Consider the following 26,342-nt stretch of genomic DNA (forward strand, 5'->3'; position numbering starts at 1 on the left):
ATACACTGAATATAAAATAAAATTAACCAGCATGAAACCCAATAGCTGAAATGCCAATGATAAGGAAACTATGATTTGAAGTATGACGCCTAGGAAGAGGCATTTCACTGAGAACCCAAAGAAACCCAGCATGTTTATGGGACAAACTTGTATTGCTGCAATCCCATAAATGTGGCCCAAAAGGTTGCAGCAGATACACTAGAATGGTGAACTTCCAGTACAGCACAGGCTACAGCCACAAAAAAGAATTACTTGACAGAACTGATACATCAGCGTTGGTTCTTAAAGTCAGTATGACCCAGACAATCCATGACTATGGATTATCACAGTTCTTCATCTTCTTTCTCTTCCATTTCTGAGAGGCTGCAGAAACAGTAGTTTAGTAGTTTAGATGGTGGTTCAGGGGCTCCAAAAGTTGATTCAAGGATTCTGCTGCTTCTTTGCCTTTTGACTTCAGAGAAGTATACACACCTTCTTATTTCTGACTTAAGCAAAGATTCAGGTAGACCTGAACTTGAAGGTCTACTCACACTGAAGTCTAACAAGAAACGTTACATCTTTCTGTGATACCTGAACAAAGCCACTGGCCAACTACCTTCCCTGCATTCCAGCATTTGTCCAACTGTTACTCTTTTTTTTTCTTCTCTATTTCTCCATTACATAACAATTTCTCATTTGATTATTTCCAGCTTTCTGGGAGTCACTGTTAATTTAATGGGGCAAGATCTTGAATATTAACACAAATGAAAAGATCACAGAAATGTGGAAAACCATGTTTATGCACTGCCTGCTGCCACCTGAAAGTATTGGCCATGCAGTTTAAGTGGCTGAAGAGGAAATGGTGCAGTCTCTAGTCCGACAAAAAAAGAGTAAAAGACAAGGTGAAGGAAACACTGAAAAGAGAAACATGGAAAATCAGTGAGTAAACAGTAGAATTCAAGTGATGGTGGCAGGAAGCCAAAGTTTGACAAAAAACACAGAAAACGGAGGAGATGGGGAAGAGCTGAATTGCTGGGGAGCATGAAGTTAAGGAAGAGCACAAAAGGAAGAGCTCAATCTGCCTTTCACCATTTATCTGTCGGAGTGCACTTCCAAAATCACTAATCAAAACAAGTTAGAAGAAAGTTATCATTTAAATAGTGTAAGCAACACAGACTGGCCCTGACTGAAGTAGAAGAGCAAATTCTCACATAAGTAACCTTGCCAGCAGCAATGAGAAGCAACAGCCTCCAGCTGAGAAACTAGAAAGCTCACTGCAATGAACAATAATCCCTTTTTACTGCAGGTTTGTCAGTCCATATCTGTAAACTGGGCAATTAATTCTTTTTTCTACTCGGAGCAGACAAGCCACAGAGTGGACTCCTTACATGTCCAGTATGTCACTATGTATGTTAGGATTGTACCAAAAGGTCCCGGTCAGAAGTGGAAAATCAGCATGGAACAGCTTGCATTTCTATATTTATTCTCAAGATAAGTTAATTAAAAAAAAAAAAAAAAGTCTTTTACTCATTTCTTATGGAGTAAGAAAAACAACAGCAGGAATACCAGCTTCCAACTTTTCCCCACAACACAAAGACACAGACACGCACACACTCAAAGAGGAACAGTATTTCTTAGTTCCAAAAAGTGGTACTTGCAAGGCATGTTACAACCGCACAGTTCACAGTTAAGAGCACACAGTAGCTAAGAACAGGAAATACAGAATAACGAAGCTCAATCAAATTGCAGAAGAAACTTTAATAGGGAGATTTCTTTCAGCCCTACTGCAATTTAGTCTGGACACAAAACCAAAAATCCAATTTTGCTAGGTATTCCATGAGGAACTGCCTCAGTTGTAACTTAAAAAGAAGGCTGAAATACCGAGAGAGACAGAAATGAATGCGAAACACAAGCATGATGATACAAAGGGTCTGAAATTCACTGTTCATTTTAAATAAAGGAGAAGGCCTGCTCTATCTCCAAGTACTAAACGCATAGACACTGGCTTGCAGTTACTGAAAGTGTCACTGCAATTTTTTCCTGCCAATGATTTACACTTCCTGTTCAAATTCCAATTCAAGTGCAACATTTAATTTTTACTATTTACATTTTCTCCACTTAAAAGGGTAAAACTATTATTTCTCAGCTTTGAAGGCATGCATATTTTTTACAGACACAACTATAACTGTTTCTGTGCCTCATGTCAGAGTTGGTTACATTCTGGATGGAAGAATGTGGTAAAGCTACTCTCAGGCTTGTTAAAAGCAATAGGTGCATTTAGAAAGATTGTTATGTTACAAACAAATTCCAGAATCGTGTGGTATTCTCCAAGCTCAGAGTCCTGTCCTGGAAGTGGTTCAGAATGATGATCTTCTAGAACCTTACTGAAGTCAACACACAACTCTGTGAAGGACTGTGCTGTGCACAGCTATTGCAATGTGTCTGATTTTTCCTGGATATGTATGCATTGACAATGCAATAGCAATTTTAATTACAGTTTTTAATCAGTTAATTTTACATGAGCTGAGAAGAAGCATCTTTCAACTCAGTGATTAATGGTTAAACTTCAAAGCAGGAAGCAAAAGTTTTCAAATAACCTACCTCTGACAATGCTTAATTTGTGAGGTGAGAGAGGTGGCTTGGGAACGGCATCTTTCTTTTTTTTGGTTGCAACTCCTGTGACACTTCTGTTCTTGAGAACATCTGTTCCCCAAATCATAACCGCTAGATTTTTTGTATACTTTGAATCTCCTTGTGTTACTTGCAGCTGGTGCCATTTCTCCTCATCTACCCAAATTCCACTGCCAAGATGGACCTAGAAGGTAGTAATAATAACAGCTTATCTACGGTACGTAGCACACAACAGTCTCCAAGTGCTGTTTGAACATTAATATTAGGTACTATAATAACAGTAATTAGGGTTGAAAAAAAATCCATTTTGCCTAACACTGAAACTTCTCCAGCTTTGTGGGTCAGGGAGTCCCTCTTCTTTTCTTTTCCTCAATTCTTCTTACTCTACCTTTTTAATTTGATTTCTGCCCACCCATAGCCTACCTCCCAAGACTATGATTAAGAACAGAGATAGAAGAAGGAAACAGGAAATATATCCAGTATTATTATAAAGGTATGCACAGCATATAAACCAAGCACCAGCCTAATTTAGGAGCAAAATAAAACATTTTCTTTAACGTGAAAACTTCCCTTTCCCTTTGGCTGAAAAAGTCCCGGAGCGGTAGAAAAGGGGGGTAGCAGAGAAGGGAATACTACCTAAGCCATATCCTGTTCCTGCTAGCAGGAATGAGCCTGATTGTTCAAAGTAACTTGATGAGCAAAAGCGATTTTGAGAGTTCCAATTTCAGCATAAGCCAAGAGACTTCATAAGTGCTGCAGAAATCAAATTCTATAATAAAGTCTACTTAGCCTGAACAGTCTATCCAGGTAAATACTGTTTTGTGGTAAGGCAATGACCCACTGCTGCAACATCATAAACTTTCCATTACCCAGATACAGGGAGCAGAGATATTGTATTAGAGTAGTAAAAAGGGATAATAACACAGGTACTGAGAAATGCAGCATAAAGCCACTATAGTCTCCAACACGAATCTGCTTGAGTGTAGTTGTGCTTCGTAGTCTTGCTCAGCGCTGAATATGCCTGGCTGACTCCCACAGGGCTACCCAGAATCCCTTCCTAAATGTTCCCAGTGCTTCAGACTTAAGACAAATGCAGGACAAGAACTTGAGCACCGTCCTTAGGCTGGCACTGTGCACATCTGAGCTGATAAGCCTCCTGATAACCGGGCTCTGTCAAGGAACAGCAAGGAAAATGACTCCACCTCCACCATAATCAGCAGGGATCTGACATGAGTGCAACTAGTAAATCCAACTGGATCCAAATGCTGGCCCTGCGCAGCAGAACCACAGTTAATATTTGTCCTGTATCTGTCTATGCTCCTGATCCTTGGAATACAGCTCAGACACCTGCAAAGCCTCTGCACGCAGAAAGCCTTGTTCACATGCTGATTAACTTCACCCTGCTGGGCCCGCACTTGCTCGGTACCCATGACAAGGCAGTGCATGACTGAGCTATTCCAATCACTGATAGAACTCACTGCACTGGAAAACAAGATGATAGAACTTGCTTTCAAAGAATTCTGTAAAAGTGGAAAATACCAAAAATATGTATCGACCGGACTGTTGCATCCAAAATTCAGGTTTCATAAAATCTGATTAAATGGAGGTTCTTTCTGCAACACAAAAGCTTTAGTAAAACTTACTGCCTCCTCATCATTAAAAAAAAAACATTCTGTGAACATAACTCTCTCCTTTATTAGGAGAATTTGTTGGGCTTAGCTGTTTTCTTCTTAGTTTTTCAGATTTTTTACTTCTTTCATATGGTGTTACATAAACTGTGTCTGTTACCCATATGGATCTGAAGAATATCACATAAGTCCCATTAAATTCACTGAACATTGGACAAAGCTACTGTAAAATTTTATATAGCCATAATTTTACAGCCCATATTCAAGCAAATTCAAGCAAACTTCCATTTCCCTTTAAACAGAAGCCTGCCTTAATTATTATTGTGGGCTATAGCCTGAAGAAATATTTTATTATTACAGCATCTTTCAAGAGTAAGTAGTTGTATAAAACCTTAAACAGGAAAATAAGAATGGTTTGGCTACCAGCTACTTCGTAAAAAAAAAAAAAAAAAAAAAAAGTAAAACCATAAAGCAAGCTGCCTCTACTGCAGGAATTACTGTACTAAGAGGATTCTAAGAAGCTTTTCATAAGTCCACATTTTATTTACATTTCATAATAGACAGAAATGGAACTAGTAATAAGCACAACATGAACGCCCTTTCTTTCTTTCATTCCCTGTTGGTGAGATTCTTCATAATTCTTTGAGATAATTCAAAGTTTTGTTGTGCTCTGTATATATTTTGTGAGACACCTTCATTCAAAGTGAGCAGCCTGTGCACAGAAAAGTCACTTTACAGGTATAAATCGGCTATTTGTGGAAAAGTTACCAGTAAAAATGAACACAAAAGCTACTTATAACTGATATACGGAATGCCGTGATGTGAGATTTTGGATTGCTATATTAACTAAGTTCTAGAGACTGCCCCCTATTTGATCAAAAAATCTGATTCCTTCTTCCTAGAAATTGTTTAGTCTTTTAATTGTTCATTAATTTTAAGTTATTTAATATAAAGCATAAAGTACAGCAAATATTTTTGATATTTATGGTTCTGGCAGATCACTTCTTCTTTGAACGTCCTTCATTTATTAAAAAAAATAATGATCCCTGATACGAAACCCCTATGGTAACAGGAACGACGTGACAGACAGCCACAGCCACAGAAATCTTATGTCTTTCTTTTTCTATTTCTAGCAGTGTCACAGCAAGAAATTTAATCTGTCCATGTCTCAGTTTACCTCTCAGTAGAACAGGCTTGGTACTGTTTCCTATTACTCCCAAAGTTATGGGAAGCTTACTGTATCAATTCAGAATTCATTACCTTCTTGCTGGAAGAGGTGCCCCATGGGCCAATCCCTTGGCTTGATGAAATCAATGGGAACTTTGCCCCTGACTTCAGCAACAGCAGGATCAACCTTTAAGCCCAGTGCAACAAGAAGAGCAGCAAATTCAAAGCAACGCTCACCATTGCAACTGTGCTAACAAGTGCAATATATTTAAAATGTATCTCAGAAGATGGACTTTTTTTTTCCCCTCTCCAATGAATGCCATGGGCTCTTGTTCAGTAACTCTGCTGTCCCTCTGGAAGAGACAGATTTATCTGCATGGAAAGAATCCTGCTAAGATCAAACACAATGCCACAAAGGAGTAAGATTTCTAAAAAAGTATTTCCACTACGCTAGAAATGTACATCAATACAGGAATACTGGAAAGAAAAAAAAAAAAAGACATGAATCAGGAAAATGGGGGAAAAAATGCTATCCAACACTAAATAAATTACTAAATCTGATCCGGCTGAAGCACCCCTAAAAATAAGAAAAAATTAAAAATATCCCCAAAATACAAAAAATAAAATAAGGTAAGAGATCTGTAAAGACAGAAAACTTGCAAGTGTCAAGAGGCTGGCAGATGAAACAAAGGTGCAGAAAAAGCTGCATACAAATACTAAAGAACATACCCTAGCTTACAAACCTTACGGAGAGAAAAAGTAAACTAAACTGTCACACTAGTATGTTGTAAGTTTTCATTGCCAATAATATGCACACACAAAAAAAGCAAATGACACATGTTAAATACGTGTATTAGGCAAGAAAAGCTACCTGAAGAAAATAACTGCCAAACTGCCAAAATTACACCATTTTTCATATACGTTTTGTCCTCAACAATTATGTTGAATCATCTTTAAGAAAGACAGGCACTTTTGCAGTCAATCTTGTAACACAGATCTGAAAATGTAGCATGTGATGCTACTCCATTACTAAATTCTACTCCATGTGAAGGCTGAAATGGACACTTCCTCCTAAAGGGTTCTCAGATTGTGGAACTGAATGCATACATATCCTAAGAGAATGGATCTGCACAGGCAATGCTTAAGGACATATGGTTTTGTAAAAGAAATATCACGTTAATTTAATCATAATGGCAACAGCTATAAAAGCAGGCCTCTGTGGATAAGCAGACAATGGATTAAACATGCTGGAGTCTGAAAAACTATCAGTCAGGTGCTGGCATACTGCAGCTAGACTGCATTTCACCAACTTCATAAAAGCATCTGGAAAGCAGAACTACTTCAGCTCATCTCAAAGGCAACGCTCCTACCATATTCAGGGGAGCCCATTTTCATTCCAGGGTTCATAATTATCTGCTGGACTCCAACCAAAGCATGAAGGTTTCTCTGCAATATGAGTATAGCACACTAAAAACATTAAAGACCTTCTAAGAAAAAAGGTATTTTTGTTAAACAGACTAACGTAACTTTATAATGTGTGTCACTGACTGTTGTATATTCAGTGGATTTACGTATGTCATCAACTGAATACTCAGTGCATGCACATTAATTTTATTTCTTGTGTTATTCAGCATTCTATGCTTTCAACACTGAGCATAATTTTCAGTGCTGTTCACATTTGCATAATTCCATCATTTTCCTCAGCATTAACAGCATACCTTTGCAAAAACAAGGGAAGTTTGTATAGGCTGGTATCATGCACAATCCCCAGGATTATGAAAACTCCACAAGAAAAAAACACCTGAAGGACATTTACAAACTATTCATGCCACATTTAATTTAATTTAAAATACCTTTCCATTCTCGAGAATATACTTGTCCATTACTGGAACAGGGGCAGGAAAATACGTTGATGTATTTGCTTCCTCACTGAAGGTCTTCTGTACCTCAGGTTCAGGCTCAATTGTTTCTGGTTTTACTTTTTCAAGCTCAATGGCAGGTCCTAGACAGTTAAGAAAAGAGAGCTGTCTGCTATCCCAGAGAACATGGCATCAATCACTTCATCACCCGTGGTTAGCGTAAAATATCACAGTGGTCAAGTTCACAGTAAAGTTAGAAAGAGCCCAAACCAAAATCCTACTTGTGAACATCAGTAAGCAAGAGCAGGATAAGTAACTCTGTCTTATAAAGATTAAAACATTCAATTTAAATTTAAGTGTTTAATTTTATTCTTAACACGTAAAAACTTTAACAGGTGTGGATAAGACTGCTTCAGTGCACACTACGGGTATTTTGCTGCAGTGGTAGTGAATTTATAAATCAAAGGACACAATAGTAATTCGCCAAATAAGAATTACTATAGAGTTATGTAGAAACCTACATAATTTACTGATAATTATACCTAATATTATATGGATAACTTATATTTAATAGAAATTTGAAAACTCTTTAGATATTTCTGAGCATCTACAAAAATGTCACGAAGGAAAAAGGCTTAGGCTACTTATGCTGAAGTATCATGCAAAGAAAGATTATTCAAAGTTAAAAACAAAATAAAACCATAAATTAGAATTTTGATTCTCCAATCCATCCAAATCCATCCACCACTCCAATTTTTATTTTTAAACTAATCAACAAAAATTAAGCACAAATTAAGTAATAGAATAATGTTAATCATTTGTTTTCAAAGGAGGATAATCATATTGTCAGTCATCATCTTTTCTTTTCCAGGTCAAATTGATCAAGTGCTCCTAAAAAGGCAGAAGAATAAAACAAAAGAATGCGTGAACTGGATTTTATTATCCCATTCATGGCAGCAGTTAAACCAGTTAAACCAGAGGTCTCGGAACAGGCTATGGTCTGAAGCCTGTCCGGGTTTCTCGATGCCTCTTAAGCTCATGAGAAGATCCAACAGCCACAGAGGTCCCATGCAGAGAGAGTGGTTTGTTAACAGCATAGCTGCCAGCTCAGAGCCCAGACTATGGCCATCACCCAATTCAAGAACTACAAGGATAAACTCACCTACTTGTAAGAGCTACAGCGAATCACATATTGTGATATTGCACAGATTCAGCAAATGACAATTCAATAAGCATATCACCATTATGGACCAGCAGGTCAAAGTCTGAACTGACCTATGGCTGCAAGTCAGCTCAGAACAAGAGCTTTCGGGTCACTCTCCTTAAACAACTCCTGCACTGGAACAACCAACGTATTCATTCCTCCCACTTTGTGCAGTTTCATTTATAGATTATCGCACGGTCATATCAGCATTTCCCCAACTGCCAGTATTTGACCTTTATCCTATAGCTTATTCTGTACCTACATAGCTAGCTAGCTGTTCTCAGATGACTGCCAGTCAATGCTCAACAACAAGAAGTCATCCAAAAACAAGAAGTTGACTTGCACAACTACACAGCAGTGCCACCAATAGTGTCTTAAGAGCCATATGCAATGCAAGCATGGCACAAAGAGAGAAATCACAAGAACATAACATTTGCATTACAATTTCACAGTCATTTTCATAAGCACTTGAACTATCATGCATATAACATGGTGAGACTGAAACAAACTGAAGTTTCAACACCTGAAAGTGTTAAAGTGAGTCAAATTGGGGGAAAATCTTGATTGACTGAACCATCCGGAGTCTTTGTACAGATCTTCGTGCTGGCAGATGCAGGGATGTAATTGCCACGTGAACTTATGATGGAGAATTGAACTTTTGGCTTTTTAAGAAAACACTCTTCAACAAAGTGCTATTTTGAACATTCTTCAAATGTATTCCTCTTATACTTCGAAAACTGCTTCAAGGAAGATACCTAAGTATAATCACTTTCTTCCTAGAAGGAAACATTTATCTCATCTAAACACTTTTAGTAGTTGCTACTTAGAAGTCTTTTACTGCACGTTTATAGTAATATATTGACACAGCTGGGATCTGGTTTCCAGAATCTCCCAAGAAAAATAGCTGACTGAAGTCCACAGTAACCATAGCTCTAACAGGTCAGTAAGATCTCTAATTCAATTCATGCTTTGCTGCTGAAATCACCTACAAAAAGCCTTTAAAATATCTCCTTTTATACTCCACTGATTCTTCTTCCCAAACAGAAATCTGTCTCTAAGTAGGTAGTCTTCCCAGTTTCTTTCAGTAAGTACTAAAGAGTGCATTTTCAGCTCCACACATTATGAGTTAGGCATGCAACTTGCATTGTTACCTTCATACCAGTGGGTGTTGTGTGCCTAATTTATCATGCACCATACTTTAAAAGTTCTATCTCTGTAGCTCTTGTGCTCTGCATCTTATTCTAAAAAGAGCAATGAACAGGGACATATATATATTAAAAAATGCTGCCATCTAAAAGATTAATAACAATAGTACTCATTACATACGGACTGTGAAAAAATAAAGACAATTATTCAAGAGACAACAAGGAAACAAATGCTTTCTTGAAAAAATCTTTTCTGATTATAACGTTTCCTTACTATCTGAGAGGCCCTCAACTTCAAATGCACTACAAAGAGGCAGAAGGCTTCTCTTTAAAACACCTCCTGAGTTAACACGGTCTACGAGGATTTCAGTGAAAACAGCAGGAGTCTGAGAAATGATCATGCTATTTATATATGCTATTTCCTGTACTCCTACTTGCTAGAAATGTTGGATTTTTTTCATCAAAAAGCCAAACAGATAATGAGAAGCTGAACAGTAGTAATTCCTTAAGCGTATGCTAAGACGCACAAACACCTGGTCTTTCTCCCTGTTCTGTTGTCCGTCTCATGACCCTGTAAACTGCATCACCACAAAGACAACAGTTAAAAGAAGCTCTTTGTGAATGAATTGAGGTGGGCACACCCTTAGGCATTAGAAGAACGTTAATTCCTAGCAGTGCAACATGCGTGTCTGAAAGAGATCTACACTCAAAGAGCATCCCTGATACAACTTCACTACTTCTGGTCATATACAATCACAGCAAACTATCCATATCTTAATTTGGAGACCCTTAGTTTTAGAAAAAGTTCTTGAACTTCTCATCTTTTGTATCTATTTAAAGTTAGGCAAATAGGGAAAAGCCGTGGATTTTCAAAGTCACATCACTCTCTCTTAATAAAACCAGGGCAAATTAGTGTAGTTTCAGGTGCAACAGAGCAAAGACAAGCTACAAGGCTTCCTGACATCACAGTAGGCAAGTGCAGAGAGGCTTTGGCCATGTACATACTTCAGGGAGTATGGGCAAGGGATACTGTGACTGCTTCCGCTATCATCACCCTCTTCCCACACTGCACTGAGCCCTACAACTCTGGTCAAATTCTTGTATCCTCCAGGAAGTGATCCATATTGAAATGATGGAAAACCTTCTATTATTACCCATGGATCAGTAGTGATTTCACTACCGCTGTTGGCCACAACTGCCCTCAGGTTCTGCTGTCCCCATGTGAAACACTGAGAATCTCACTCCTCCCACAGCAGCAGCTCAGGATTTAGTAGCAGAGACGAAGGCCTATGTCTGGAGCAGAATATGCTGACTTCTTAATTCTCACTGAAATCAGCATATTGATAGGAAATTAAGAGACTGAAATACTTGACAGAATGTTAACTCAAGAGGGTGTTCTATATTTGATCTGCAAGTTTAAAATGGCAACAAGGACGTGTTTCCCACAGCTGCAATTCATCAACACAAAACAGCTGTCATCCCATGCAAGCAAATCAGAAGTCTCTATGGTGAAAGAGAAATGCAATTAGTTTGCATTAAGTTCAGCCTGCTAGAGGTAAAGCTTAACTTAAATGACATGTCATTTGAAACTCTGAGTTTAGGAGATCACCACAACAACCAAAGATAGATTTAGGATATAACCTATTTTCTGAATCATTTTCAGAGATTCTTCACATACTCAAACATACTCCATTTACAAGACTGGAAAAGTAAAGAAATACATACATAAAGATTTTTTTTTTCCTGATTAAAAACAGCACTTTTTCATCAGTGTCATCAGACTCTCTAATATATAAGTTGCTGAAGATAACTCTCTTTCTAATCTTTCTAGAACTTGTTTTTTTCTCTGTGAGAGAGGCTACAATGAAAGGCAACAGTTAGCAGCAGTTAGTATACAACAAGTCTATACACAACACACACAATACACACATAACACACATGACACACACACAGTACAGCCCATTGGGCCAAATTCTACCTTTGTCATCCATGAAAAGTTCCAAAGGGATCCAGGAGAGAACCCACCTCCAGAATGTTTTTTTTTTTAATGTTACAACTAATTATTATAAAGGATTTCTGGAAGTTATTCATAATTAGTATTCGTCCAGGCATACAATTAACTTGTTTTCAATGTATTCAAGATTCAATATTTTCTATTATGTAGCAGAGGGCATACTGATAACAAACAGGTCCAATGGATGAAGATTCCGTTTTTTTTCAGCCTTTTTTCAAAAGTTTTTCTTTTTTTTTTCCCCCCCCCTTTTTCTTCTAAGTTTTCTTAACATGGCTCCAGTGAAAAAAAGCACCCCCTTTCTTAGAGTGAAAGAAACGAGACAGAATTCAGAAGCTGTCTCCATTCCATTGCTGGTCTCACCACTCAAACTGTTGTCAAGTCTATCAACTAAATTGGTATTTTAGCCCCATTGCCTACAAACATCTGGTTGACGTTCCATTCACATAAATTCCAGCTAACTATTTGCAGATGAAGAAACATCTCTCCATCCAAGGAAAATTTTTAGAGAGCTCAGTAGAATCTACTGCCAACCACATTGTGCTTTTTCAGATTGTGGAAATCTTGCCTGTTTTATTTTAAAAGTTAAATATAATGTTTATAATAAGTAATGGCATTTTAATTACGCAGAGCATAACAACAATGAGCGTTCACACCCAAACACCCAGTTTAACTCCTCAGCCTTGAGAACCTGCGTCCAAATCTGCCAGCACACCTTAACACATGCTACAGCACAGGCACATGCTCTATCAGGTTCAGGTTTGTACGTGAATGGAACTCAGATCTCCATGCAAACTGCATGCATTCGTTCAAGTAGAAGAGCCAATATCCAACTAACATGCAAAAATTAATTTTCCAGATACACAAAGGCAGACATAAGACACAGCATGCTAAGTTTGGATGCGTAAATTTTAACCAAGTTTCAGTCACCAAGCAAATCTTCAACACAACAGTTCCACATTCTATTAGCAAATAAATATAATTCAGTAAAATATTTGAAGGTATTCCAAGGGTATCATCTTCAATGAAAAGGATGAACTTTTTATTTTGTCTTTTTTCCCATTTATTCCAACATAATGATTAAATAATTGTTATAAACCAAAACAATTTAGCAATTACTCAAGATATTTAAAATTTAAATCCAAATTACACAAACCTGTATTTTGTAACAAGTGCTGATAACGGGACACTAATATAGAAAGTTTTTCTTAATTAGTCTTTAACAAGCCATTATTTTTCAAATAGCATGGCTGTTTAAAGCCACTGCCAAGAAGTTTAGGTGTATTCCACATTCCAGTGTGCTACTGACAGGAAGCGGGGGCAGAAAATGGGAGGTAACACAGTCACTTACATAACAAAAAACCCTAACTGAAAGAAGTAAAATAGCTTTTGCCCAAATTTTCATTGCACTGCCTTTTCTTTCTTCTTTTTTTCTTTTTAAAACTGGAACATATTGGTATATTTTGCAGATTAAACTTTATTATCTTTTTCAGCATATACTGGAATTTGAAAGACCTGTTAAAATACAGCTGCTTAAAACGAAACTCTGATTCAGCCAAACCAGCACAAAGACCTCTACTACCATTAAAGAAAAACCCAGACATACATATCATACAAATTCGACGTATATTGTACAGCCATAGCAGAAAACCCTTTTAACATTCAATGTCCAGTTTAACAACCACTGCTATTCTTCAAAAACGTTTCCATTACTATTGATCACATTTGCAAAATTCATTAAAACTTGTCCCATTTAAGTCCGGCACTTACCACTACCTAGTCTTAGAAGCAGTACATCCTGGAGTCTCCTGTTCAAGTCTCTGAGCTCTTTCATTTCTGACACGAGTGCCCCATATTCCTTTAGCTTCTTTGCTTGCTGCACAAGCTGCCTCCGTGTTCTTTCAAGCTCCTGTTGAATGTGTCTCATTTCTTCTTGCTGCTGTTGGTAACTCCTCAGCAATTCTTCATACAGAATCCGAGGGACTACAGCATCGTCCATGTTGTTCATCCCTTCTGAAGCCTCCATGAAAGCCTCCTCAGGGCTGGAAGTATTACTGAGACTCATCCCATTTTGTTTTTCAAGGCGAGCAACAACTGCTTCGATGCTTTTGTGTGTACCTTCACTTTGTTTCCTTCCATCTTGCCTCTGAATGTTACAATAAAAACAATAATAATTAGTAAGGTTTAATATTATTATAAATTAAAATTCTGCAGCTTTGTGGACTGTTAATATTCTTTTACTTATTAAAAAAATGCAAAAAAAAAATAATAAAAAAATGCCTGCAAAAATGTTTTGCCTACCAAATTCTTATGAAGACACATGCTGTAGCTATCATGCAGGTGTAGTTCAGCAAAATGCATATACAAGTTTCTGAGGCGCAGAGGTCTTTCTTTCAGGTCTTTCTTTCTGCATTTGTGCAACACTTGCAAACTGACTGTAAAATAGGTCACTCCATTCCATATACAAAGCTAATTTATTAAAAAAAATAACACTGGATCTAGATCTCTTCTGTTTAAGTTCATGCTTAACATCTAGATTTCCTATAACAATGGCTTTTCTGGTAGGTAAGAGAGACAATCAAATATGTTTGTCACCTGCGATGACATCAGAGATCAAAGGAGCACACCATACAAAGCTGCTGTATGCATTGAGGGCTTGTCCTTCCCACACATGAGGAGACAAAGCCTTCTGACTTTTCCTCTGCTACATTAGCCTAACGGGTGAATATGTTAACACTATCAGGAAACAATGAAAGGGAATTGAAAACACTGAAGTAGGAGACAGTATGTATCATCTAGTCTCATTTCCCTGATCAACTGATTGTTTCGCTATTAGTTCTACATTGCAGAGGCTTCAACTCCTTTGAACTCTTGGCAGAAATTTACCTTCAGTCTTCTAAATAAAATCCAAACTCTATAAATTAAAGCACACCTGTTTTGGGGGGCCCATACAGCAGTAATAAAATGTAACAGTACGTGTAAAAGTCACTACGTTTTATTGGCCATATATGGAAAAAGTATTTGAACTTCCAAGCAACTGCAAGGAAAGCAAATGTAGTTCATAGACTAGAGACAAGAAGCTGACACTATCGATTCCCATACCACAATATCCATGAGTAATGTGGCAGAAAATGAGATTACTTCATGTTAGGCCTGCTCCACGCATGCTCTAAAAAAAAAAAAAATAAATGCTGGCCCACCATAAAGAGATGTACTAGCATCATTCCTGCAGCTGCGAAACACATGAAGCCACAGAACATTATTTTATTCTGAAGGCTGGCAGGCTTTTAAAGAAATCATCTGATATCAAAAAATAAATATGGTTACATAGTGGGCTTCTGCAATCTGGACCTAAAAAGGCAACTGACAGTTATAATGTAGGGATGCTGCCTTGTCAGTTTGTCTTCTCAAGAAGTACTGTATTTGTGAAGTCTCAGAGTACCCCTTCCAGTTCCAAACAAGCAAAGTACATTAGGTCATAAGTGCCACCGAGAACAGCTGGTCACTTTTAAAGCATTCTGCACCCAAGTGAAAGAGCATCATTCCAAAAACCTCAAATGGCAATTAAGCCATGTGAGACCATATAAACAGGAAAGTGTCTGATTGCACACGAATCAGCTTTTTGAAAACCCATACCATACCCCTCCGCTCCTAATTTAAACCAATTACAATAAACACAATGTTTTAAAGAGATCAAAAGCAGGACTGGAATTCTTAAGCTATGAAGTCTGTATATGCCCCAAGCACTTCCTCCCCCCCCAAAAAGGAAAAGAAAAAAAAGGAAAGTCTTCAGTACCTTACTGTGTCTAAGCTCCACATCTTCTTCCCCATAATCTGTAACCTCCCCAGCTTCTTCTACGTGATTGAGAGAGAGTTTGGGGATTTTAATTTTCTTCTGCATCACACTGTTCTCAAGGTCAGTTTTGTCCTCTAAAATGTATATTGAAAGTAAAATTTTGTTACATTAATCAGTGTTCTTACTTCCAAATGCTACATGACTTCAGTAAGACTCGTTTGAAAAAAAAAAAAAAAAAAAAAAAAAAATCTCCCATGCTTCATTCCCCTCAAATTAATGCATGGTGTAACTCAACTGATAGCCATTGACAATGCTAGAGTTTCAACAGGAGATCAATCTGGCCAAACCCAAGCTTAAGTATCGTAAAATGCCAAGCTAAGTTTATTGGAATCATCAGAAGTGTCAACAAGTAGGTAGTACTATCACTAAATAAGAGTTAAAGATGCTGTAAATAAGGCAGCTTCCTAAAAGCATCTGCATCACTTTAAGTTTACCAAAAGTATTTTCATATTCATCATCTGTTGCTGCAGTTCAGACTCTGCTGAGGCTTAAAGTGAAAATAAACTTGGTTATTTACCCTGTACTGTACTTGTACCAACAATCAGCAGCACAGATTTATTTGCTAACATGGCAGATTCTGCAGTCTTGCAAAGATCAAGGCAGGAAAAGGAGATGCTGCAGGACATGTTGAAATCTTTGAATCTCAAAAAATTTAAGTAAAATATTTTCAAGTATGAAAGATTGTAAAATACCTCAAAATTAAGTATTTCCTGAAAATACGTTTGAAGCATTTTAATATTTTTGAAAAGATGCAAAGGGGGCAGGGAACCAAGAGTACAGTCACCCCAAATGTGTCTGTGACCTGTGAAATTCTTGCAGAGCAAACCAAGTCTAAAGAAATTCACCAGCTTGGTTACCCATGCAGGACTTCAACAAGGAGTGATGCCTTTAAAGTCTGAAGTGTTGTATTTGTGCACTGAAAGCCTATGAATAAGAAAACGTTTTGAGTCTTCTTATCCACCTGCAAACTGTATTTCAGAAAGTGTCCCATGAATATTTTTGAAGGTGCTAATGAGGATGACATTTCTTAGTGTTTAGTTGCATTGACTTCTGCTTTCTCACATTAGCATCTCTCCACAGGACCTTGAAATGGTTAGAGTTGACAACACAGAAAAGGGAAACAAAGGTAAATCACTGTTTAATGAGGAGCGAGGCATTCATTAGAAATGAATTACACAGATGAATGCAATTCATTTTGTTACAGATAGAAATGGATCTCTTGTAGGCAAATGGTGATATTACAGCCCACGGCTATGTAAAAAGAAAAGGCACAGAAAACGCAGAATAAGACATTAGACAACCTGAAATGAAATGCAGATGGTTGCAATAAATACTAAGACAGATGCAAAACGAAACAGATAAACAACAGAAAACAGCTAGGCTTATTTTAGATCATTCTCTGTTCCCCAGAGCACCATGGATGCTTATCCCAGTAAAACAAAAAAGGCAATCCAACTGTTTCAGTGTTGGGAAAAAAAACTCATAAAAATACACAGAGAACAACAGCACACAAAAACCAACCCTACATTTCCATTTATCTGGAAAATACAGGTTCGTCAGAAGAGTGACACAGCTCACTTCTACTGTCAGAGAGCAGAGGATAAGATAGCCTTTACTAAAAACAAACAAACGCAAACATACAAATTTGATTGAAGGATAGGTTAATGGGTATTGGTATCTTCTTGGAAGATTGGACATTGAAAACTAAATAAATCCAGATGGAAAGAAAAATATACATTTTTCTGTGACTATATACTTTGGTGCACTGGAGTGTTTCACTAAAATATGTGCTCACAATTCTTTCAAGTGCACATTTATTGCAGAGCAAGCTTCCCTAGGCTGCTTTGCCAAACCATCTTCCACAGAACATGAAGAACAACATTCTACATCTCTTCTGCATTTAAAGAATGTAGATCTGTTTCTCTGGTCTGAAATAACCCTTGGCCTCATTACAAGGTGGACATAATCCAATTGCTTCACATAGTTACCTAAAGTGCCTGCTGGCAGCTACCTGAGGTCAGCCCTAGCCAGAACCCCAGGCAAACTGGAAACGGACACCATCAAGTTCTGCCCATGGCCTGGGAAAAAAAAGGCTTGAAACACTTCTGGAAAGGAGTCACAGAGGAATAAGTGCATGTGCAGGCTACAGTGAAGTCAGCAAATACTTTCTGACATACAAAACATTAAAATAAAAACAATTTGGAAGAACAGAAATATTTTTCTTTTGGTTTTGGCTTTCTATTTTTTAAGTCAACTTAAAAAGGTTAAAAACGCATTCTATGCTCTGAAGAACAGAAATGAAAGAAAATAGCCAGTTTGGGGGTCAAATAAAACAATGCACATTATCTGAATTCTTTACCTTTCATTCCCTCCAGTTTCTCAGTCTGCCTATGAAATCTGTATTTACATGACCTAACAGGTGGACTGAAGGTAAAAGTGTATTTATATACCTCCTTACGAATGCTTAGTTTATCAATTTTCGGTGTCTGATTATCAGCACAAGTCTCTCCTGTGTTTGGCAAATCTTTGTGTTTGGTTTCTTGATATTACTGCTTGTCCTGTAAATGAGCCAGTGAGTTGAAGAATAACTTTTCCCCACATGCACAAAATTTGAAGAAACAATGGTGAAAATGAGTCTGTGTAAATTAAAGCTCAGGATTTTTTTCATTTAGTTGATGAACTAATAATGTTATGTTCCTCTGTATCCAGTAAAACTCCATACAATGTTTTCTTACATACGCTTCTAGGCCTATTTATACCTAACACAATTCATCCAGTGTGTTGGATATTAAAACGGTCTTTGTTGTTTTTTTTTTAAAGTACATTTCTAACGTCTGTTGTCTTCCACATTAGCTGCAGAGAGAGCCAGAAAAAAAAATATCTTAATTTTAGGATAATGCTTAAGTACTGGCTCATGTTCTGTAAATATTAATGGAATTTGGAGAGGGGTAGGAGGGAAGAGAGACTAGACTAGAGGGAAGGGTAGGAGAAACATGAATGTGCCTTTTGATCTGTTCTTCTTACAACTCCATTTCTGCTCTTGTGTAAGCCTACAGAAGGCAAGGACAAAAGAGCAATCCAGAAAACGTGAAACATGCACAAATCCTGAGCCAGGAGAAAACCAGGATATGAACCTAAACAGCTGGACAAGATGCAATTTGCTGACTGGAGCTATAGAACACACTGAGAAAAGCAGTCCCAGAAATGCTGTCACTCAGAGCCTTTTGCAATAACGTGAATTGTTTGTCCAGACTTTGCCCCCAGTCATTTAAACCTCGACACAAGTTAAAGATTATACCTTCCCTTTGGTGGTCATAAACAGACTGTCACTAAGTTGTATCTACTGCTTTTCCTGTGCGTGAAATAAGCGATTTAGTGAAACTGACCGCTGAGAAGTAGCACTTAACATAGCTAATTAGGTACCTGTAATGGAATAAACAGCACAGAAGCACGATGCAAGCATGGACAGCATTGAAGCCCTCTGCCCTTTAAACAGGCATTCCAGAAGACCCGGAGCACGAAAAACTGCTTCTGTGCACAGTAGTCAGAGAAAATGGTATTTTCAATACACAGAATGAAGAATGCTGGAATAACAGTACTCCAGGAAAAGGTCAGGCTTGGAGAGATCTCACCAGTCAACCTCACCAGGTATTGAAGTACAGGGCTCAAGAGCCAATGCATGTGACAGCACTTCTCAGTCCATATGGCCATCTCCCATTGTTCCTCAGCTAGCAAGAAGAAAGCAAACTGCTGGGAAATTTCAGAGTGGCTGGGAAGACTTTGCCCTCAGTATTGCCAAAAGAAAAGAAAAGAAAAAAGCCAAAAAAACATGCCTGCATTAGAGAATCAGTATCAACTAGCGAAGGATAAACTGTTCCTGGAATGTCTCCTTCAGTTGGGGCCTTCGTTTCAGCATCAGAATGGGTGGATCTGAGCCAAAAATGCAATAGCTTCGAGTCTACAGCAGCAGGGAACTGAGGTAGACAAAGTGAATTTGACAGGGCAGGAAATGAGTTGGTTAAATTCAAGTAAAAATACGTTAGTGACCTAAAATTGAAAACCATATTCTGGAATGTAGAGTAGAACTATGGAAAACTCAAAGTCCCTTTAAAACATTCCTTACTTTCTAAATTAATGGTACGTACTGAAGAAACTAATCCCTTCAAAAAATACTTCACATTCTGTTTGTATGTTTGTTTGTTTTCTAACTTCTGGAGTCAAAGATGAAAAACTAGAGGAAAAGAGCTCTGCACCCTGAGTAGATGGAGGATGGAAGGTTTTGGATCAGGCCAAATAAGGGGCTCAGTGATGCTATAAATCTTACAATAATAAAATCAGAGAACCTTGAGCAAAATTCATCCTTTCCCTAAGCCTTCAAAAAAAATTCCACCCCTTGTGAAAAATGATATACTGACATTTCAAAAAATTTAACATCACTCGTCCCATTTTTAGGCATATACCCAACACATATGGGCAGCACCTGCAAAGAATTCAATGCAGCAGTAAGGGGGGAACTGCCTCACTGCTGCCTGAGAGAACAGCATTGCCTCAGTAGGTTCTGCACTGCTTTCAGTGCACACTTAAAACAAGACAGACACTTGAGAACCAAAACAAAAAACCCACAGACAAAGGTAAATTTGGCGCTTTAAAACAAATACAAGCATGGGCACCACAGGGCATGGATTCCTAAGTGGCACTTAAACACAAATAAACAATAATCAATATCGCTGTGACTGAAAATGAAAGCAGTGTGATAATACAACAAAGAAAACCAAGCTAGTTTATTTGAAAATGGAAAGAAATGAAAGAGCCGTAAGTTTCTTGCACTAGCTAAGGAAGTCAAGAGGAAAGACTTTAAGAGGAAGATGTGATTTCAGAATGTATAATAACCCTGCATGCTCAGAAGGCGATCAGGACATAGAGGAAGAAAAAACTCTTCTTGCACAAACTACCCCTGAGCTTAAGACCTCTACCAAAGGAGAAGAAACTCAAAACCACAATAATATACAACACAGTGGAATGGATGGTGTAGGAATGCAAAAGGTATGTGAGGAAGTGAGCCACCAAAGTTGAAGCAGCTATAATGAGGGGAGCAGGCAGAAAAGGGATCAAACGTTTCTGCGTAAGGATGTCAGAGAAGGAAGCAGGAAAGAAATTTCAGGAAGTGAGAAAAGTAAGGAATAAAAAGGCAACGCTGAGTGTCCATCATCAAGGCTAATATCACCATCAAAAATCTAAGAACTAAATACCCATGAAAAACTGAGAAAAAGACAGCAACAGACAACTGAGCGACTAGGGAAATGTCTTCAAAAAGAAGTGTGCTTCAAACATCAGGGAAGAACACAACAAGCAGCAACACTGACAAATAAGGCCAAAAAGCACGTACAGGTGAAGACACGCTCTTGAGAAACCAGCCAGAAAGGTTGCTAAACCTTATGAATTGCATTTGAATGGAGAGAATAGAAGCCAGACTGAAAATAACTCTAAATGAGACTGGGAGAAGACTTGTTAGGTTTGGAGATATTGGGTAAGGAGGATGATATACCAGAAACCTGAGTCAAGAAAGCTCACTGATGATGTATTTCTTAATTCAGAAGTTAACATGAAGCCTCTCCAACAATAATTAACCAAAAGCAACATGGCCCAAAACAAATCCAAATAATAATTTATATAAGTTTTAATTTGTTTATTTTTAACTGATACAAGTTATTGTTCTTTTTATAAGCAAAACCCTCCCATTTAATTTATTAGGAGGATTAAAACAGTGTCTGCTTTACTGGTACTGGCAGTAGAAAATGATGGAGCCATTAAATCAAGTAAAGACATGCGGACTGAGAAACATGATATCAAGGTGGGTGATTTTTAGTTGTTTTTGTTTTGTTTTGTTTTCTGGTTTTTCCCCCCAGAATGGCGAGGACAGCTTTAATCTTGGATCCAATATTTACTTAAATACAGACCTTGAATAACTTGATCTCTCTGTCTATCTCAGTGTCTCCATCTGCCCCACTGAAGTGCTGTGCAGATTTGTTAATATTGTACAACACTCTGAGCATGTCACACATAGAATCATAGAATGGCCCAGATTGGAAGGGACCTCAAGGATCACAAAGCTCCAACCCCCCACCACAGGCAGGGCCACCAACCTCCACATTTAATGCTAGACCAGGCTGCCCATGGCCCCATCCAACCTGGCCTTGAGCACCTCCAGGGTTGGGGCATCCACAGCTTCTCTGGGCAGCCGGTTCCAGTATAAAGGAATATAACTATTTTGAAACAGTTCTCATAATCCTTTCAGAATCAAAAACAATAATATATTATTACCATTAAATGAAAAAATATATATCCCTGAAAACAAGCATAACATTAATATCCTTTAAGTCTTTACTCCGTACCTATATGCAAAACTCAATTATGGGAACTACTTTTCAAAAGTCTGGATATGCTAAGTATTTCATCAAAATTTATTTATTACAAAAGCTGTTTCTTTTTCAAAAAGTTCAAGAGTTCATCTCAAGACATCATCCTCCCAATGACAGCTACAGTTTGTCAATTTGCTATACGTAGTCAGCCTGAATCACATCAAAGAACTTCATTAGTACCAACCCTCGATAATGATTTCCTGATCACAAAGGCCAGAAAAAGCAGCAGCCTACAGGGAACTCTCCAGGAAACCTCCACAACCTCTCTGCCTGAGGAATGAGTTGGCTATGGAAATAGTGGGTAGATTCATGTATTTTTTAGTTTCCACACAAAAATTATGTGGTTCAGTTGGTGCTATTTTTAAAGGGTTTCCTGAAGCAACAACAACAGCAACAACAAATACAAAAAAAAAAGCCCCAGCAAATAAAGACTAGCACTTAGACTAGCACTGGACAAAACATTTTACAGTCAAATTAAGAAAACAAAAACAATAAGTTACATTAATCTCCCTTTTCACTTCCCTGCAAAATTTAGCATATTTTAATTAGTAAATGTTAGTTACCATAGTTACCATCCCTATACTACCTTTGAAGTCAATTTTATTAAAATCCTGAAATTCATATTTTTATTGTACCATAGCTAAGCTTATGCAACATTTACAAGCATAACTTGTGTTATATGCTATAATGTGTATATTAAGACCAAGGGAAATCACAATGCTGTAGGTGACCTGTAAGGGCGTGTGTCATAAAAATATACTAGTAAATGACTTCTGACTCTTCTGAAGCAAAAAGCAAACATGACTTAGGAATAAGCAGGTCAGCTGAGACCAAAAGATATTACTTTCCACAGTAAGATATATAGGGAGAGATAACTAGAGGGCAAAATCTTGCAGTAAAATTGCTTTTAAATTCCTTTTCATTAGCATTTTATGTTGCTTATGATACGTACCCATCACCACTATCATAATAGTTACAGGATATGGTTTTAAAAGTTCTAAACTCCTTTTCGATGCTGCCACTTCAGCTTTGCACTCATGAGCCCTACTTCAACACTGAACAAACAGATATGATAAAGAAAAATGGTGCCCTTGTGCAAGCTCTTTAAATCTCAGACACACTCCTACAGTACAATATAGAAGGAAAAAAAAAAAAATCCGTCCTTCATCTTGAAATAGTTAAAAATGAACAGGAAATGGACTATGTTTTGAACAAGCTTGCTTCAGCACTGCTGGGCTCAGCTCTGCTCAGTGATTGGGTCACCCCAATGCAAGCCCCAGTGCTCGGGTAGGACAAAGTGGGCTGGCTGCTCATGGGCAGCCATGCAAAGTTCAGCCCATAGGTACTCCTGCCCTATCCCAGGAAAACAGACCAAAGTCTGTGACAAACCATTGCTGGAAGGCTTCCTACAACTCCTTCATGGCACTACCTCACTCGGGGCAACACTGTGTCTGAGCATGGCCCAGACCAGGGCATTGCTACACTCTGCTCTACCTAATCCAGCTCCCCAGGCTGTCTGAATAGTGAAAGGATTCAGAATGATTTCACACATCAAGATCACCTGCTGACCTAAATGCTGCACATTCTTGGTATAACCTAAAATCCCAACTTGTAAATTTTCACCTACTCCAGCACTTGACAATGTCTCTCCTCCATTAACTATTCAAAGCAGGGAGCTTCAACTTCAGATTAATCCACCCTCAAACTTATTCAAAACTCAGCAACAAAATCATTTAATTGAAAACTTCCGGGAATGGAGACTTTACATCCTTCCAAAATGCAGCAAATTACCTCATCATGAGCTGTTCAGACTTTAAAAAGAAAAAAGAAAGAAAAAAAATCACCTAACCTACTTAAATAAAAAGTGGAGCATCACATTTTATGAAGGGACAAGGAAGAATATGGATGCACACAGGTATTAACGTGCCTGCTGTGGCAGGCAGGGAATTGCAGTCAGGATCTGATTGAGACGTGCTTGCTGTGATGGTGCAGGTGGGAAGTGCTAAGGGCAGTAGCTAGAGAGAGCAATTATTTACTGCAGTCAGGAAAGAATGCCTCCAATTAGAAGCTGGTCACTATTAACTTGTCAACAGATGCAGCCCGGAGTAGTAAACTTTTAAAAAGTTCCTGTACATTGATTTGTTCCACCTTGCTTTGCAAAGTGATGAGCATTAGAAGTGGCTCCAGCAGGGTCACGTAAGGATCACACTAAGGTATACACATGCTTATGGACAAAACTGACAATGATTACATCGGACAGGAGCAAAAGAAGTTGCAAGTGGCACACCTGTTTCAACAAGAGGGACGAGAAAAACAGCTTTTGTGTTTAGATGAAAGGACACGAAAGAAATAAAAATGAAGGGTGTGGATGATCAGAAGGAAGACTCAAGCTCTTTCTGAAAAACTGTCAATTTATTTTATCCTCAGTGAAAAAGAGCAGTTAACATGCCACCTCAAGAAACTGCCTTACAGTGCAGCTTCAGTCCGCTGAGCTGTATTTTCCATTCAAGAGGTAAATAAAGTGATTCCTTTATTACTACGTAACATCAGTTGCCTGTTAACCAAATACTGAACTTGTTATGGAACAGAACACTCATTTTAATATGCTTTCTATGGCTCAGCTGTCTACAACTGCCCCAGTCAGGTGTTAACCTGCTTTGTTTCAGCCTTAGTCTTTGGCTAACTTTTGAAATAGTTGAAGGTTCCCCAATCACAAGCAGCAGTTCCCAACCACACACACAGAGGAACAACAGACATGTACTGCTGCTCAGAACAATCCCTCTGCTCTAATACCACTATGTACTACTGTTGAAGTTGTCAGAAGACAGTATTTATCTCCTCACCATATCAACTCTATCACAACTATGTGCTGTTCTGAGCACACCCAACATTCTTCCCTTTTCAGTTCTCCTTGCCTTGCAGCATCCATAATATTTCTCACTGATGTACAGATTTCCACGCATCCAACCTCAACACAGGGATCAAAGAAGTGCTCCTAGACTCCTTCAAACCAAGACAACTGTTTCACGAATGATTTACAACACAAATGCTCCAATAAATTTTGTACTGTGGGCGTGAACATATACCCATCTCTAGGTGAACTGGAGTGTCAGGATGGTAAAAGTGTATCTTTTTTTATTTTTATTTTTATTTTTAAGACAGTAGAAGAGTTGTTTCAACTAGATCTTGTATCAGTATTCTTTCTCTACTCCTTCCTTTTTGATGTTGCTAAAGAGGAAAGCTAGGAGGTTTTTTCGTACTCTAATCTCCCACTGTAACAACAGTGTTAGATCATGAAAATATATGTAAGCAGGTACCATTTTGCTTACTTGAACAGCTTTGGAACATCAGTGTACAACCTGTTGAAACTCTACCAAGAAAATAACAGAGCATGTTGAAATTAACTGAAAATAAAAAGAAATTCCTCCTCCCACCTTTTTATGTTTTAATTTAATATGTATACTATCACAGTGATTCTAAAGACTGTTCCTAATGGGGAATCCCCAAACCAAAGCAGTAAATCCTCAAAGTCACTGATAGACTAACTTGTGCAGACATGGGTTCCGCTCCAGAAATTCCAAATCATCTCAGTATGTACATTTTAAAGATAAAAGTTATTTTACCCACTTTATTTACTTCCCTTTAACATACATTGTAATGCTTCAGGATTAAAAGTTCTATGCAAGTATGTGGCACATTACTGACTTTTAAACTCCTCTTTTACACAAGCAGGTTGCGTAACATCAGATTTGTAACATTTGCTACAAGTTGTCTTTATCTGTTTGCCACACAAACTTAATTGGTCACTAGAAACCAGAAGTATCTTCATGTAAGATCAACCTTTATCTCCAGTGTTTTAACCACTATAAAATAAACATCAACATTAAAAATTTGGTGAGAAAGTGAAAACTCTGAAAGTAACTAACCCTTTGGCTATAGCATGTTTAATTCAGTTACGGAATTTTTATATGGTAGAGGAAGGAAAGAAGAACCAGAATAAAGACTCTTGTGAAAAATGTTGAAACATGTAACTTACACATACACATCATATGTATTGAGATGGAGCACACATGATAAAAATAGTTCTGTTTCTTTGTGTTCCTGGCTCGGTAGGAAAAGTTCCTATAAAAACTAAGATCTCTGAGGAGCAATTAATGCAGATCTCTAATACAGATAACAAATCTCGCCCTCTGGAGAAACAATATATACCGCCTTGTTCTGGTTCTAGAAAGATGAAGAAAACTGTCTAGTAGACTTCTCTTAGGAACAAACTCTATCTGGGATGAGTGAGTTGACTAAAGTAGGAGCACTTTCTGCTGGAAAACTGAGGCAACCTTGTAGGCTCACCACATGAGCAGAACAGCATGACTGAAAACTCTGAAACACTTGAGAAAGGGCTCTTCCCCAGTAAGAAAGAAGAAGGTGAACTCCATGTGGGATTGA

At 37.9% G+C, this 26,342-nt stretch overlaps 1 protein-coding gene across 6 annotated transcripts in view; it reads right to left on the reverse strand.

Annotated features, from left to right (window-relative positions):
• The window catches only part of LOC116234502 (BEN domain-containing protein 5), an 854,963-nt gene that overhangs the window by 318,067 nt on the left and 510,554 nt on the right, over nt 1–26,342 (reverse strand). The window contains exons 2-5 of one of the 6 annotated variants that reach the window (XM_090146641.1): nt 15,421–15,554; nt 13,401–13,770; nt 7,259–7,407; nt 2,581–2,794 (exon numbers count right to left, since the gene is read on the reverse strand). The exons of 3 other annotated variants lie outside the window; for them this stretch is intronic. In XM_090146641.1, the coding sequence (XP_090002767.1) occupies nt 2,581–2,794; nt 7,259–7,407; nt 13,401–13,770; nt 15,421–15,554 (867 nt within the window). Of the gene's footprint in view, nt 1–2,580; nt 2,795–7,258; nt 7,408–13,394; nt 13,771–15,420; nt 15,555–26,342 lie in introns of all 6 variants that reach the window. 2 more of the 6 variants (XM_031602144.2, XM_090146642.1) reach the window with 2 other exon arrangements.

The sequence above is a fragment of the Phasianus colchicus genome, chromosome 9 (assembly GCF_987193195.1).
Source record: "Phasianus colchicus chromosome 9, bPhaCol1.hap1.1, whole genome shotgun sequence".
NCBI lineage: Eukaryota > Metazoa > Chordata > Aves > Galliformes > Phasianidae > Phasianus > Phasianus colchicus.